The 16857-nt window shown below is 38.8% G+C and overlaps 1 protein-coding gene across 11 annotated transcripts in view; it reads right to left on the bottom strand.

The window, feature by feature from the left end:
• LOC101156134 (neurexin-3b) overlaps window positions 1–16857 on the bottom strand; it is a gene marked incomplete at its 5' end in the record, with an annotated part of 300242 nt that overhangs the window by 163538 nt on the left and 119847 nt on the right. For 8 of the 11 annotated variants that reach the window (XM_023953188.1, XM_023953183.1, XM_023953192.1 and 5 more), the window contains 9 exon segments: window positions 442–561; window positions 3057–3083; window positions 3855–4028; window positions 4102–4292; window positions 5288–5556; window positions 5805–5917; window positions 7233–7352; window positions 8729–8755; window positions 10163–10366. In XM_023953188.1, coding sequence (XP_023808956.1) covers window positions 442–561; window positions 3057–3083; window positions 3855–4028; window positions 4102–4292; window positions 5288–5556; window positions 5805–5917; window positions 7233–7352; window positions 8729–8755; window positions 10163–10366 — 1245 coding nt within the window. 11 annotated transcript variants of the gene reach the window in all.

Here is a 16857-nt window from a genome sequence, read left to right as displayed (position 1 = left end):
GGTTGAGGCTCCCCAGCTTATAATTGAGGAGGAGCTGTTGCAGGTTTAATAAACGTCTACAGACACAGCTGTAAGTTTGCATACTTTAGGGGGAAAAACTTCTGTTTGTCATCAGAAATGTGTGTTGCCATACTAAATATTTTGGCCAATAAAATATAACTGCAATGTTGTGCCATTTTAGGAAAATGACTCCACAGATTTTAAAAGCTCCCACATAAACTGCCACCAGCTGGTTGTCATTGATGGATTTTAGCCTGATTTTGTTTTTACTACAGGGCTCCCCATTAATAATAATGACTTTTAAAATAATAAAAATATAGTCCTGAGTGAATTCTTCCAGATTTCTGAAGCTATTTCGCCCACACCCTAAATAATTAACTGACTTAATTGCCTGGGAAAAACCTGCAGCAGCTCCCCTTTGATGAGCTCAGCGGCACTCACGGTCATTGCAGTAAGTCCCCGTGTAGGAGGTCATGGAGCAGTCGCAGGTGAAGTTCTCCCACTGCTGAATGCACACGCCCATGTTGGCACACGAGTCCTCCTGGCAGGTGGTGCTCGGACCTGTTAGAGAGAAAAAGGCGGAGGATAGGCGCACACAGATGCACCGTTAGGCAGCGATAAAGGCCATTACAGAGCTTTAAAGGGGGCCGGAACCATGCAGCAGAATGCACTCCTGAGAGAAATATCTACACAACATGGGCCCGGTAAAAAAAACAACAGGGGCAAACAGCGTCATCACCCTAACCGCTAATGCAACTAATTTAGAGGGATCAGCGCAGCTGAAGTGAGAAGTGTTTGGGAATCAGCAGCTCTTTAAAGACCCAGTCCAATGATGGTTTTAACATGATCTTGCAGCATTTCTCATATGTTAATCAGAAGAAAAAGAGCGTATTTGTGATGTAGAAAATACACCAGGCTTTCTGCTCTCAGCAATGGGGAGGGGAAGGGGGGCTGGGTTTCTACAGTCCAACTCTGAGATGAATTGCTAACAAACTATTGCCGCTCACAGAAACTATGTCCTAAAAAGCGACTACAAACAACAGAATCATAATTAAGAGATGACTGCAATCTAAGTATGTCACATCCTTAAACTGCATGGTGTGGAAAGTGAAATGGACAAACACCATTTAGTGTTTTATTACATTACACCAGGCTTGGTATATGCCAATTGAAAAGTTTTTTCTTCATTTTTACTTGCTTATTAGCAAATTTAATCAAAGATTGCTCCAAATTCTTAGTTTTTTATGTTGTTTTGTAACACTCAGATCATATATTGCACTGAAACAATCCGAGGTTTGAACCGAATCGTGGGTAAAAGGAATTGTAGCATTCCTAATGGGAACACTTTGAAAATCGCTCAAAAGATGATTGGAGTGGGTCTTTAAAACAGTGAGCACGCTGCATGATTTTACTGCATTACAGGGGCGTCCTGTTCAGGCTCATGTGATGACACTGTCGGCATCCCGTAATCCCATTCTTATGGACAGAGTGTGCAGGTGGACGTGCAGGCAGATCCTCTCATTCCAACTCCTTTCAGAAGGTTTTAGACGAGAACAACCCGGCACGCCGCATTCCCTCAGCCAACAAGCAAGACAAGACATGAAAAAAAAAAAGCTTACAGATGTCCCATAAGAACAAATAAATGAAAACATTTCTAGAAGGGTAACTATTGTAAAAAAATAATAATAACTGTGCGGAAAAGACACGATAAACTCTCTGTACATTTGACGTGTGGAGGAAAAAACAAACAGAGATCAGAATTGTGCATATGCTCATGTATGCACCAAGTCAGACAGGATTCCAGAAATGTATTCAAAGTCAAACTTCATGTGTGTTTGTTGTTTTTGACAGCAGTGGTCACCAACCTAGGATTTCCTGGCCTTTTCAAATTCCATATATTTTCTCCATTGCAAAGAAGTCTCCAAAAAGAAGTAATGATTGTTGGATTTTCGAAAGATTCTGACTACTTTCAGCAACTAGGACATGACATCTTCGGGTCGTCGGACTGCATCAAACACATCTTCGGTGATCATATACACTTTTCCTTTGGGGGGGATTGAGAAGCAGTTTGCAGCTGCATCCACAGAATGGATTCTTCCTTGTAGGTTGGTAACTACTGCTTCACTCCACACACGGCTCTTCTGTTTGAATACTTCAACTCAGAGGGAATGTAGATACAGACAAGCAGACATCATCAACGGCTATTTCAGTCACTCCACGTTCCCACATTCTGGACAGAAACGGGAGAAAAACCTCCACATCGATGCCTCTAAAGACTAAATACACCAGGATACAAATCACAAGAACATGGAAAAATAAAAATAGACGAAAACCAGTTAAGAGCAGTTGTCTTCTGCGAGACAACGCGCAGAGGAAACCTCTGGAGTAAAGAACAATTGTTGCCATCGAAAGTGCATTTACTGTGTAATGTATAGTAATGGAAGTCAACCAGGCATTGCAAACCCTTTGTGCATGTATGCAGAGTGTTTATCAATGCAAACCTAATGTGCAGAGGAGCACTCATTTGTTGGAATGAGCAGTGAAAGATTGGAATGTTGCAGTAAAGACGGTTTTTGCTCTCTGAGAAAGGAAAAAAGAATAATTTGGGTTTCATTCTTTGTGTCACTTACGTGAAACACAATTTGTTTGCACATTTCTAATATTAACTAGGATTTTTTAAGTATATTATGTTTTAGCCTTGTGGCTTTGCAGAAAAATACCAAAGTTGCTATTGTAACAGCATTGTTTCATGTATAAAGAGCTTTGTGTTTCATTGTTAAATGTTACTGCCACCCTGACTTTAATTGAAAATGCGGTCATCACCCAAAACTCAGAATTTCTGCTTGTCTTATGAAAACTGTCATGCCAACATTCTTCTGTTTGATCCTTTTTGAGCTACTTTTTATTTTATTTTATTTCATTTTTTCCTCCATCAGAGAGCAAATCCTCCCTGCAGCACCTTGGAAACATTATTGCCATGGTGACAGCCACAATGCATTGCACACAGCAGAGTTTCGGGGCGAGCTGCCTTCAAGAGGCGGAGTTTGACCCTCTACCTTGCAGGTCGGCTTTGGTGAAAGCGACTTTGTTGGCGCAGAACGAACATAACAAAAAAAGGAACAGAGCAGAGCAGGAAACAAGAGCAGGGGTTAGTGAGGAACCAGAACTCTTCGAAACACGAGAACTCTTTAGATCTGTAAAAGAAGCAGTGTTTTTATTTGTTTGGGGAGTTTTAAATGTTGGGATCCAGCTTCTGCTGCCCTCTAGTGAACAAAGGCATAAATACATGCAGTTTATGTAGAAGGACATAGAACGATGCTCCTTAAGTTAAAGTTTGTTCTAGTTTTATAGAAAAATTAAGTTCCGGGGATGTAAAGTAAGCAAATAAATAAATAAATTCTTGTTTGTTTAAAAGGATTACTTCTGATTGTGTGAAAACAGCCCTGAAAGTAACGGTATCATTTGGAAAAGATTTTTAAATTTAGCAAATTAAGAGGGAAAGAAAGTCTTTCATTGTCACTTTCAGCAGAGGAAAGTCTAGACAACCTTTCTGCAAAGAGAAACCATCATTTAATCCCATTATTGTTTGTGATCCTTTAAATTGAAAATGCAGTACGTCTTGCTGCTCTATTGTTGTAATCCACCAGATGAACCTGGCAGCTCTAACTGCTGCACAAACAAAACACAACTGAACTTACAGTTACAAGAATTACACAATAATTGGGATAAATACCTGGCAAAGACGAGAAGGGAGGATAAACGGTGCTACCAAATGTCTGCAGGGGCTTCTGAGAAGCCCCCTAATTAGTCTAATAAATCTAAGTGAGAAGGCCATGATTTTTTACTACCATTACCTTCACAGCCACGCTCAATCTGTCCGCTACGGAAAAGGGCGTCGCTGATCAGGTCTGGCAGGCGGCCGTTCAGATCCACAGTGGCTAAGCAGCCCTGGAAACCTTCTCGAGAAACCACCAGTTTGGGGAGATTCTGATACATGTTGGGTCCCAGACCTCCAATGAACAGGTCACCTAATGGGAAAAAGAGAATTATATTAGACATCATTTTAGGGGCGAGGTATAAGTTGAATCTTCCAAACATTACCTTTAAGGTCCAGGTTCTTGGCTCCGTTAACGTTTTGGTTGACTGACTTTGAATCCACTTTAAGTGTGTGTGTATTGGAAGCATCTCTTGTGATCACCACATTGTGCCACTGGTTGTCATTCAGAGGACTGTCACTGTTCCCTTTCAGCAAACTGGGCCCATTCCCCAAGTCGAACACATAGTGAATAAACCTGGAAAAGAAACAATCACAACAAGATTCAGATTTCAGTAACTCTCTTAAAACACAGATGTGTCTTGATGGATGAATACTTTTACAAACATCTGTTTTTCCTCTGTGAGAAGTAAAAAAAAAAAAACCTATATAACCACTCATATCTTAATTGATGAATTTTTAGGAACCCTAACTTATTAGCATGATCTACACTTTCCTTAAAAACCCATTGTATTTATCTTCATCCTTGTTTTCTGCTCTGTAGTTCATCATCAGTCCACAAGGGGCAGTAGAAGGGCTTTTTCTGCTCATTTCAAAATGGTTGCTTCTCTTAAATCTAGAAAAACAATGTTGGTGGGAAACGTTTAGTTGCTTTTCTAAATTTTTTTGGTGAGAACATTTTTGTTGTTGATTTTTTATGTTGTGTTAAAAGATTGCAATTTTTTTGATAATTAATTCTTACACCATGTTAAAAATGTGTGGTTCAAATTTGAGACAGGGGTTAAATAGGGGGCTTGTTTCCTGAACACTCAAGTCAATATCTTTTCATTTCATTGCTTTTTAGCAAAAACATACTAAATTATCCAACGGATTACTATCTATTCATAAATACTATCTATTCATAAAAAAATTATATTACCCTTTTTTTTTAAATTGCATTGAAGGGTTTAAAAAATAAATCAATTTTCTCAATTTAAAATGCAATTTATATAAAGTATAGCATCAATCACTGAAGTAATTTCTACAAATATACACCTCTTGTCTCAGAAGATTCTTAACCCCCTATTGTAGTAACACCTGTCCAACACAACAGGCCTTTAGCTCTCATCTGTTTGCTCAGCTGCTACACAGGACAAGTTGAATTTTAAAAAAAAAATGTAATTAGCTCACATTTTAGAAGAAAAAAATCCCCAAAATGCAGGATTATCTTTTAATGATGGCCGTCTAAATGATTTTACAACTAAGTCATTTAAATGCTATTATATCTCTGAGGCATCTTTATGCCCCACCCACCCTTTGACCAGCTCCACGGCGATGAAATCGTTCCCGTCTCCACTGTTGAAGAGGATGAAGCCATCGGGCGAGGTGGTTTTAAACTGAAAGAACAGGTGCATCGTGGTGTACGCCTGCAGGGTGGCCAAGCCCAGGTAGCTGGCCTTGGTCTTGAAGGTGACGGGGTCTGCGATGATGAAGCGCATGCCAAAGCGGGCGTTGAGCTCGCAGAAATCAATGTCCCCATTTTTACACATGTCAATGTACTGCATGCCGTTGAATTTGAGGCTCTGAGGGGAAAAGTTCATAAAGAAAAATATTTCCATCAAGAACATTTGCAGTAATCGATTACTTGACAAATAATGGGAAACGTTTTGTTCTGTAAACACACCAGTGAAACAATATTGGTGTAAATACATTTTTCTTACATATTTAACACTCATTTCCTGCTTTTTTAGTGATCACATGCAGACTTAATGCAAATAATTGAAAGCAACAGATCCTTTTAATGAGAGGAAACAAACATTTTTCCTGATACCTGAAGGTGGCCGATAAAAGGTGAAGGTGCCGATGAGACAAAACGCTTCTCAGTCAGGATTCCCGTTTCCACGTTGTTGAACTCCAGACGGGTGTGATCGCCCGCCATCTGACCTGAAACGGAGGAGAAGACTCAACATAGAATAGAATTTCAGAAAATTGAATTTCTTGCAACTTCCTTCTGATGAGTGGAGATTTTAGTTCACTTTGTTTTGTAGAACTTTCGGTTGTTTCAAAGAGTCTGACTGCATCTGTTCATCTTCAGGATGATGCATTTGCACTTAATTTACCACCCAGATGCTCCAGTCCAGCCAGATACAAAATTCTTGGTAATACTAGGAAAAAATATAGCAAAGTACTTGCAACATTCGTGTTTTTTATAATACTAAACATAACACACCTATATAAGGAGTGGTGCACTAATAAACTGTCATTTTAGGCTACTTAAAATGATGAATTGAAAAGCAAACATTCACACCTTTTATGTTTTTAATGTATATTTCTGATTTTAAGTCTTTAGCACGTTTTTAGCTCATTAACTTATTTCAACACCAAAATGCTCCACTCCTGTTTTTTTTGCAATTCTTATGGTTTGTGAATCATCAAATTGTTCTTACACTCTGTGAAAATGAATAAAAAATACTGCAAATCCATCAGAAATGCTGTTAGAAACTAAAGTAAACTAAAAAAGACAAAAAAAAACAAAAACAATTCTACAATACTTTACACCTAATGAAAGATCTGGCAAAGTTGGTGGTCACCTTCACTAATATATAATCTCTCAAAATTAAAATATATTAAACGAATATACTAATAGTAAAATATTTAGATTTGAATTTTCTGTACTTTCTTATTTTATCCTAAAACAATAATGAAGTCTGTTCAAATATCTTTTATTGTAACACTTATTCAATATGTTTTGCTGTGTTTGTGGCATTTTATGTTCCATCCATCCATCCATCCATCCATCCATCCATCCATCCATCCATCCATCCATCCATCCATCCATCCACTGAATTGGAACTTCTTTAGCAATTTCCTACAGTACATTTAACAGCTTTGCAGCTTTGAATAAACTTTTTTCGTAATCTTAAATAGATTTTTTTTTTAAATTAGGCCCTACTTTAAAGTTTTAAGACCTATTTACTATTGCTTTTATATTTAGATGGACTATTTTTTTCCCGTTAGTGCTTAATTTATTCATTATGCTGCATTTAGGAAGTTTCCAGATTGAGACTGTATTCTTTTAATTATTATTATCATTATTTTAAATTAGCGTTTAACTAAAGCACTTTAAAATGATCTTCCTTTAATCTACAGTGAAACACATTAGACTGAAAGTGAAAAAACTGAGAAGAGACGACAATCCTTTTTAGCGAACTAAAAACATTATAAATGCTACACCAAATAATAGCAATAACAGCAATACCTTCAGCCATGTCTTCATCCACAATCAGCTTGAAGTTTTTACCCCGGCGGACCACTCGCACTGAGTGCCACTCATTGTCGTTGAGCTTTTCTCCAGCATACAGAACCTCAGGGCCTTTGCCTGAGGATGGAGTTCAGTTAGTCAAGGGGACGGGGGAAGAAACGAGTCAAGTCACACCTTTATTATTAAAGTGAATTTTGATTTCAGCATCACACAACACTGGTTCCTTTGTTCCTAACTGACAGGTGCTATTAAAACTCGATCCAAGTGATTACACTTTCAATATTACATATCCCCAGCTTACCCACCTAATGCTAATTTATCAAAGAATAAGTGGTTGCATAAAGAAAATAGATAGTTCTGTAAAGTGAGACCATACACAAAGCCACTAGAGGGCGACCTCGCTCTAAATGGGACCTTCATTTTGTCTTAAAACTCCTGAATGAAGTCAAAACTTGGTTTTACATCATAACAATTCTTTTTGAGAGAAACAGAAAATAAATAATGTTTTTAAACAGCTAAATGAGTTTGATGAAAGTAGAAGCAAACTTGGGATTAGAATTTAAGTGACAAAAATAATAAATAAATTGTCTTGGACACGATTCTGTGACTCATTAAAAATCAATAATAATCTTCTGCTGACATGAAGAGAGAACTATCTGCAGAGTGGTGCATTATTTATTGCATTCCTAGAGCCTCTCAGCTTTTTATTTTCTTATTCTTTACATTCAAGCTCTTCAAAACCTTAAAAAAAGTATTTTTAAAGACAGTTAAATATAGATTTGAAGTAAATCCTACTGCACGACACATAAAAAAGTAAAGATAATGCAAAGTTTTTAAGTGAAGGTAGGAAAATATATTTGTCTGAATAGTTGGGAAGTGAAAATATTGTCCTGCAGATTTTTACATATTTAGATTTATTAGAAATACGTACTGTGATTTTAAGGTGCATCTTCTAAGGCCAGAGCCACTGCGTACATTTCACATATTTCCCACGCAATCGTGCGTGATTTTTTGCAAGATGCATATGCAGGTTTGAGGCTTTCCATGACCATTCCACGTACAGTATATCTAACAGACTTTTCACGCACATACCACCATTGTATAACTTTTAAATTGTGTATACGGCGCACATGTAACGTTAAATTTAATGAATTGAATATGAACGGTTCATGTTCTACGTGGATTTACGTGTTCCCCTCGTGGTTTATCCATACTTCTTCCGCGGTTTTAACCTGGTTCATTTATGAAAACTCTGTCAAAACTTTTTCCACATATGTTCACGTATGACCAGTTTTCATCCGAGCAATATGCGCAAAATTTACATGGTGGCTGTGTGCCTTTAAGATAATCAATTTGCATGACTTGAATTACTTTGAGACATCCTCTTATTAACCCCCCCCCCCCAATTTAGTTTCTACCATCTACACCCAGCAGATGCACTGCAATCAAACACCCAGAGGACAGAAGGCTGCAGAAGAAGAATGTTGACTTACTGGTGTTACAGTTTATCCTGACACAATCTAGATGGGAGGGGAGAATAAGTGACAGATGAAATCGCATCCTTCAAGGTTACAGCTGCAGACACATCCAAGAGCAAGAAAAGCCACCTTCCGGGGACGGACACATGATGCCAGCGGACATTTTTTTGTTGTTATTTATTCTGCTTTGGTTCCTGATTGTCACTATTACCATGGCAACAAACGACCCAAGACAATCTGAGTCCAATTATTCAAATTTGTCTAATAACATTATCTCAGCACTGGACATTAACTCCATATTGATTTAACTGTCGCAGGTTATTCAGTTAATTGCAAACAAACAGGTCAGCCTACAGTTTCAAATGATCATTATTCTCATCACTGCCTGTTTATTTGCTACTTTTTGTCAATTGGAATTCAATGGCCACATCGATTTTGCAACCCAGCAGTTGGAGCAAACACTGGAGTTTGAGTGCACACGGTTAAATAAAAAAAAACCAATGCCATCAAAATGTCAGAAAAGTAAGCATTTACATGTTTTACAAGAAATGCCATGATGCAGGTTAAAATCCATGTGACCCCCCCCCACTCCCCCCAGCTGGTTATCATGTGCCATCAACCGCAACAGAAAAGTGGGAGCAAACAGCCTCGTGCCACGAAGCACCAACACCTCACAGAGGCCTGTCAGGAGTTAGTCATGGAGAAAGGGGTTCTGGGGATTATCTCACTTATGATTAAAAATACTGTACTGTGTGTAAAATACTGTGTGTTTAAAGCAGCTTTGGAATGTGCCATAACAAAAACTTTATGTTTTTTATATTAAAACTCTGGATTTACTGAAGCACTAACTCTGCCACACGGCCCACCATCTGCAGGCGTGCTGGGTGCTGTGGCATCGGGCTGTTTGCCAGACGGGCCGCAGACTCTGGGCCTTTGAAGGGGTGAGTGCCATCTTTGATCGAGGCATGATAGATGCTGGCTACACCAAAGGATACTAATGGGCCGGAAAAAAAAATAAAAAAAATAAAAAGCTTCTACCATCCAAAAAAAGAGAGAAAAAGACGACAAGAACAAACCGAGCGGATTTTCTAAGACAAAGGAATACTTGCAGATCTGAATAGATGGCAGGAGATAATCTAAAATCTTTAAAATAAACATATTTATGGAGGCCATCTATTAAAATAATACAAAAATAACTTGTACATGCCTAAAATATTTAAATAAAAGTAAGACAAGCCGGGATAAACTTTGTAAATTTATAAACCAATGAAGGCATCTACACATGAAAGCAGAGATGTAGGCGATCCAGGCAGGTAAATAAATGACACGTGCAACTACAAAAGGGAAAAAAAACTCTCCGCTGTAAAATAGCATACACCCAAAAGAAAGAAAAGATGAGGAAAGAGAACCCCCTGAGCTGAGGGGAGAAAGAGACGGCTTATACATTACCAAGGTTGACCGTCAGTTTGACCCTCCCGCTGTCCAGCTCCAGCCGCAAAGTATCTGCTGACTCACGAGACGAGGCGGCCATGAGCAGGCCGAACGCTCGCTGGGACATGAACCGGAGGGAGACGTCCTCGGCCTCGGTGTGCATCACGTTTGGCATCACCACCTTCATGTACATGGTGCCGTCAAAGGATAGGATGGATGCCTCTGAAAGATGAAAGCAGGACCCGTGAGCACACTGCAAACTATTTGATACCTGCAAAGATTTAAAACCTTTTTTTTTTTTTTCAAATTTAAGATATTTTACCAGGTTTGAAGTTGTTTTTAAATTATTTTTACTCTACATCTTTTTAAAGCTTTTCTAAAATTTGTGTTTTTTTCGCTATTTTTAGGCTACCTCCTCTTTTTACAGTACAGCATGCATGGCAAAACTCAATAAGCTGGAGTGAATTGGAACATGAATGCTTGCATGTCTCTCATTTTTTATTAATGGGGAACTCCTGGGTCCAGCCATACGATCGAGTGACGAGTTTGGGAGTACAAGCTGCTATCACACACTCTGCTCATGAGTGCAGAAAATTCAATCATTGTGTTACTTCCCTCTCTCCCCGCTTGCTTGGGGTTACTTTTTTTCATAAGATCCCATTACCTGTAAGCGGAAAAAATCCGAGTGGGATATTCATAAATATCCATGCTTTAATATTATTGCTTCTGCACAATGCATCATGCATAACACAAAGAAATACATCATGGAACTGTGGAGGCTGCCGGACCAGACTGATCTTTTCTTTCAAGTTCAAACAGGGAGAATGTCAGCACACTGGAGGCCTCTTGGGGAAAGAGAGACAGATTAAAAAGAGTATCCAACCATGAAATACTTGGTTGGACACGTCAGCTTTTAAAAGAAGAAATTGCCCCGTGGCCTTCGTAATGCACCACTGTTTGACTGGTCTGAGGAAAAACTGTTTGCTGCAGGTGGAACGTTTCGGAGCGTGGAGATGGTAAATGATGCAACGCGCCTTCAAAATATGGAGCTTTTCTAATTGATTTGCAGAGAACTCCAGGTGATGCATTATGACTGAGGTTGGTGCATGCGGAAGTCTATTTCTGTTGTGCATGTCCTAAATGTTAGTACATAAGCAGGGTGCAGTCAGTCATCTATGTAAGAAACCAAACCTCTCCTACAGCCTGGTTTTAAGGAAAAAATGTGTCTAGTGAATATTCGGCCTCTTATGCTGTTTTTTTACACAAGTTTTGTGTGTTTTTTTTTCTACTTGTACAAAAACCCATTACAAATGTATGGGCTGACAAATCTGTTATTAGAATAGGTCAGTATGGAGTCACTATTAAGCTAGGCATACCCAAAAAGATAAAGGAAAATGTAGAAAAGTGCATGTCTGAATGTATGTATGCATGTATGAAACATACAATATCGAAATATTAAAAAAACAGGTGACAGCCCCCCTAGAAATAAGTACAAAATATCCTCAAATGTGAAATTTTCTTTAAATAGGTAAAGTGAATCTGCCAATTAGGTCCCAACAATTGTTTGACTCACACTTCTTATTTCAAGAAAATGTTTCCATTCATGTTTCTTAAACTGAGATTTTTTTGCTTTTGAAAAACTTTCTTAATTAGAATATTTTTCTTGCATGACAGAAAGTCATTTGTTGCTAAAACAATGGGCCTTTTTACTTTCAAAAGGTTCAGTATTTGCAGTGTACAATTACTTCTTGTTGCATGAATGTATTATGACTCTATTTTACAAATAGGAAAAGTTTGAGACACATGAATCCAACTTTTAAAACAAACCTGTTTAATACAGAACGTTTCAACTTTGCCTTCTGTTTGAATTTAATTAAATTTCCAGCAGGGTGTCATGCTTTTTAATGTGCAGATGGCTGAGATAATGAACCAGCAGAAGCCACGGTAAGGTGGCAGGTATACACAACTCCAGTCAGCCACCACAAACAGGCAGAGAGGTAAGCTAATTTAGTCATTAAGTTACATGAGTCAAAGATAGAATATGTTTAGTTCCACCTCAATAAACATGTTAGGTGTGGGTCACTGGAACAGCTGAAGTAATTCATTACAATTATTTTATTAAAAATCATATGTCTTTGGATCAGCACATTCATTTTGTTTGGCCTTCTTTACTCAAATTGCTCTAACTGTTTTGATGTTTGTTTTTTGTAAGTTCATGTAACACAGTTAGGTTTAGAGAGGTTGAGGTGGCTGAGGGTAGAGACAACTGATTAGAAAACACAGGAAGTGTACCATCGTCTGTGACATCATGGGGAGTGGGGTTCCCTATTCTGGAGTCCACTGTAATCACCATTTTTTACAATACCGATGTCGCAGTGTAAGCAGCGATTGGTCCGAGTTGGTCTGTGTCCGGTACGAAGCCCCTTGAGATGACCGTTGTTGTGAATTTGGGCTAAAATTGAATTGTCATTGTTTCTATGGCAACCGCTCTCACCAATCATGAATGAGCTTGTCTTATAATAATAATAATAATAATACATTTTATTTAAAAGCGCCTTTCAAAACACCCAAGGTCACTGTACAAAGTTAGAGGTAAAACACAATAAAATCACAAGTTAAAAACAATAAATAAATTGGATTCATTAGTAAAATCAGCTGACAGAAAATGAGAAACTGTGTTCCGGAAATGCAAGCTTAAACAGATAGGTTTTGAGTCTGGATTTAAAGATCAGAAAGGAGTCAGTGTTACGGAGGTCTGGGGGGAGAGAGTTCCAGAGTTGGGGTGCAGAGCGACTGAAGGCACGGCTCCCCATGGTGACCATACGGGCCGGAGGGACAGAGAGCTGAAGAGAGGAAGAAGACCGAAGAGAGCGAGAGCGAGTGTTAACATGGAGGAGATTAGAGAGATAGGAGGGAGCCAGACTATGGAGGGCTTTAAAGGTGTAGAGAAGGAGTTTGAATTTAATCCTAAAGGCTACTGGAAGCCAGTGCAGCTGCTGGAGAACGGGAGTGATGTGATGGAAGGAGGGGGTTCTGGTGATGATGCGGGCAGCTGAATTCTGGACTAACTGAAGCTTATTTAGAGTTTTGTTGGGAAGACCAAAGAGAAGAGCATTGCAATAGTCGAGACGAGAAGTGACCAGACTATGAACTAAAATGGAGGCGGAGTGGATGGTAAGGGAGGGGCGGAGACGATTAATATTACGTAAATGATAGTAGGCTGACCGAGTAATGCTATTGATGTGGGATTGAAATGATAATGTACTATCAAGGATGACACCCAGACTCTTTACTTGAGGGGAGGGGAAAACTGGAGAGGAATCGATGGAAAGGTTAAAATTAGAAACTTTGGAAAGGGTGGATTTGGAACCTACGAGGAGTAATTCAGTTTTATCACTGTTAAGTTTGAGGAAGTTTAGGGTGAACCAGGTTTTTATTTCAGACAGGCAGGAGGAGAGGGAGGCAGGTGGAATATAAGAGTTGGGTTTACTGGACAGATAGAGCTGAGTGTCATCCGCGAAACAATGAAAACCAATATTGAATTTACGAAATATATTGCCAAGGGGTAGCAGGTAGGTAATGAAGAGGAGGGGACCGAGAACAGAACCTTGAGGAACACCAGATGAAATGAGTGAGGGTTGGGATTTGAAAGAATTCAGTTGAATAAATGGCCACATCCCTACCACTTGAAAGTAGGCTACAGGAAATCTGTGTCCACACACTTTCACTGAGGCATCTGATTGGCCAGTTTATAACTGGAATAACTTGCACAACAGAAAATATATAATGCAGAAAAAAAAGAGGATTATTCAAAAACATTTAAAAAAAAAAAGGTATCAGAGCAAGAACGGTTATTTGGATAAAGAATATTACTGAATAATAGCTGTTCATTTCTCTAAAGAAGTCTTTGGAATTTTGGTTTCTTGGAACCAGCGGTTACTTCCTGTTTGGAACTCGGTCCAGTTCTCTTATACAGTCAACGCGTGTACGTGAAATGGCCTTGCCAGGTCCAAAGAGATGTGCCGCTACGCAATCTCTAATACCTGATCCGTCCACACTGCGCAAATATTACGTCACTTACTTCTTTTCGCCAACATTATGACGTTTAATCAATTTTGGTAGCCGTTACAGATCGGGTAGCAACAAGGTGGCTGAAAGTGGAGCCAACTGACGTGAAACATCTGAAGTGGACTCTACCATTGTCTGTGACATCATGGGGGAGTGGGTTTCCCTATTCTGTAGTAAACAGGTATTGTTGTTGATGTTTTCCCCTTGAGAGTCTTTAGTGAGCAGATCACTAGGCATAAATGTTTTCATGTGTGTCACTTGGGGAGTATTATTTATGGTATATATAATTAACAGGTCTTTAAGGGCAAAGTTTTCTGCTTTAACGTAACTTTGATTTTGAAACTTTGAAGTAAAATGTAAAAAACATATTTCAATAAGTACCCTGTGTTCCTGTTAGCTTGTCAGTAGCATCCTATCCAATTTCAAATTGGAATTGCTCTTCAAGCAATCAAAACAAAAAATACTAAAATAAACAAGAGATGTCAATCGACACATAGATATTTCAAACTTTGGATGATTAAAGGTCGTTTGAAAAATCGAAAAACTAAAAGTAAAAGAAGATGCACATGTATACATTCATATACACGTGTAAATGATTCCATTATAATTACTCCCAATCATAAATTATAATATTTTTACTTATACAATACAATGCAATATTTCGAACCCATTGAATGTTCCTTTTGTCACCACGAGTTTAATTATTTTCTTGAAAAGGAGTAGAAGGAAGCCAACTTGCTTATTCCCACCTTTATTATGTTTTCTTAACTATTTTCTTTCTTTTTTTTTTTTTTACAAAGTTTCCATAGTAAAATCAAAAGTTGTATTAGGAAATGTTGGGATCTGAAAATATGTGTGACATCCTAACAGTAATGCCTGGTAAATAGGAAAGCCTTTTTACATAAGCAGTTGTGAAAACAACTCGGAAACATTTCTCCATTCTTATGTGCCGGAAGGGTAAAAAAGATCCTCCTAAAGCCTGACACCTGCACCCTACCATTTGATCCAAAAGGTTAATCCTCTAAAATCCTCATGCTAAAAATCAGTGTAGTAGAGGTCTTCTCCACACCGGAACAACATTATTCTATCTTCTGGGATTGTTGCTTGGTAGGGAAAAGGGGTTTCAGTGTCTTAAAACAGCTCAATGTTTCAGGTCTGCTGCTCTCAGAGGCAGAACACCTTTAAGACGGGAACGACTGGGTTTGCTTTTTGAACATCTGCTAAATTAAGTGCCACTGAGAACAAGTTCAAGAGGAAAGAAGAAAACTTTATTCTCAAACTCTCACTGACAAAAAGAAACTGGAAAGAAAAAATCTCATTCTGCCTCGCTTTAGAAATACTCTGAATTTGCAGCCAAAAATGCAAAAATAATAATTACAGTATGACTCTGTGTATCACTAAAGGAATCACTGCTACCACAGTGGTCATAGTGATATTTCTACATATTTCATAAACAAAGGAGCCAAACTGATCAACATGTCAGGTTCTAAATCATCTAACATTTTATTTGTTGTCAGAGTGGATGCTGAAAAAAGCTGAAGTGTTTCCTCCATTCTTCTTAAACCACGTGCGGTGCACTTGAGCACCGCAGGTGGTTGTCCACAGGGACAAACTGACCATATAAAATCAGGCAAAATAAATGTACAATTGTCATGAGACTAAAACCTTAGTACCATGCACCTACATGGGGGTTGACCTGCAACCCCATTCTGCTTCAACTCTTTCTTTTAGATGGAAAACCTCTGCAGCTTCCAACACAAGCAGTGTTTTTCATACAAACCTAACAGATAGAGGAAACCGATTGCATTAACTCCAACTCCCCTTTAATCCAACATCACATTTACATATCTCCTGCTGTGCAATTTTCTAAAGCGTAACAGTAAATCAAAGGAAGTGTGGTTTTGTGCAAAGTAATTGCAGTTCCCATAGCAATGACAGAACCGCAAAATCAGTTAAAAGGTCCAGCAATCATCACTTTAGATCTTTAAAGCGCTAAACTCCGAGGCTGCTGCTGTGACTGCCGTCATACAGAACAAGTGTAAAATTAATGATGCACATCTGCAAGATCATTCCAATTGTCTGACAAAAAGAAAATACCCGATGTGTGTGCATGGCAGGCAAAAAGAAGGGGGCAGCACTCCTCTGTGTATTGGTGTGTAACCCGCCATGAAAAGGCCCCACTCCGCCTGGGAAATGCAGCTGGAGCGTTGCAGCTTCAGTGTTCTGGTCCATAATTTGGTTAAGAGAGTCATCAGCAGTGCTGAGGATGTCATTTCAGATGGTAATTAAGCTGCTGCTTGTCATTCCATGTGTGTGCGCTGTGCGTTGTTGTGAGTTTTCCAACAGGCCCACACTTGGTATAATTAGCAGTCCATCTTGAGCGAAAGATAAAGAAGGAGGGAGGCTAATAAGTGAGGAGTTTCACAAATATTGTGGGTGCAGTAGATGGGGAGTGAGCCAGTCAAATCTCAACAGACTTATTCTGTGTGTTTCCTCTTCTCAGTGCAGAGATAGTGGAAAATTATCTTGTATTTTCCTTCTAACAGTGTTACAGTTTGTGGTCAAGAGTTGTTTAAAGTTAAAGATGTTCATCCTGCCCCCCCCCCCCAAAAAAAAAATGTATCTTTGCCTCCTCTGGTAAACAT

This window comes from Oryzias latipes, chromosome 24, assembly GCF_002234675.1.
Source record: "Oryzias latipes chromosome 24, ASM223467v1".
Lineage (NCBI taxonomy): Eukaryota > Metazoa > Chordata > Actinopteri > Beloniformes > Adrianichthyidae > Oryzias > Oryzias latipes.
This window is presented reverse-complemented; position numbering and strand designations above follow the sequence as displayed.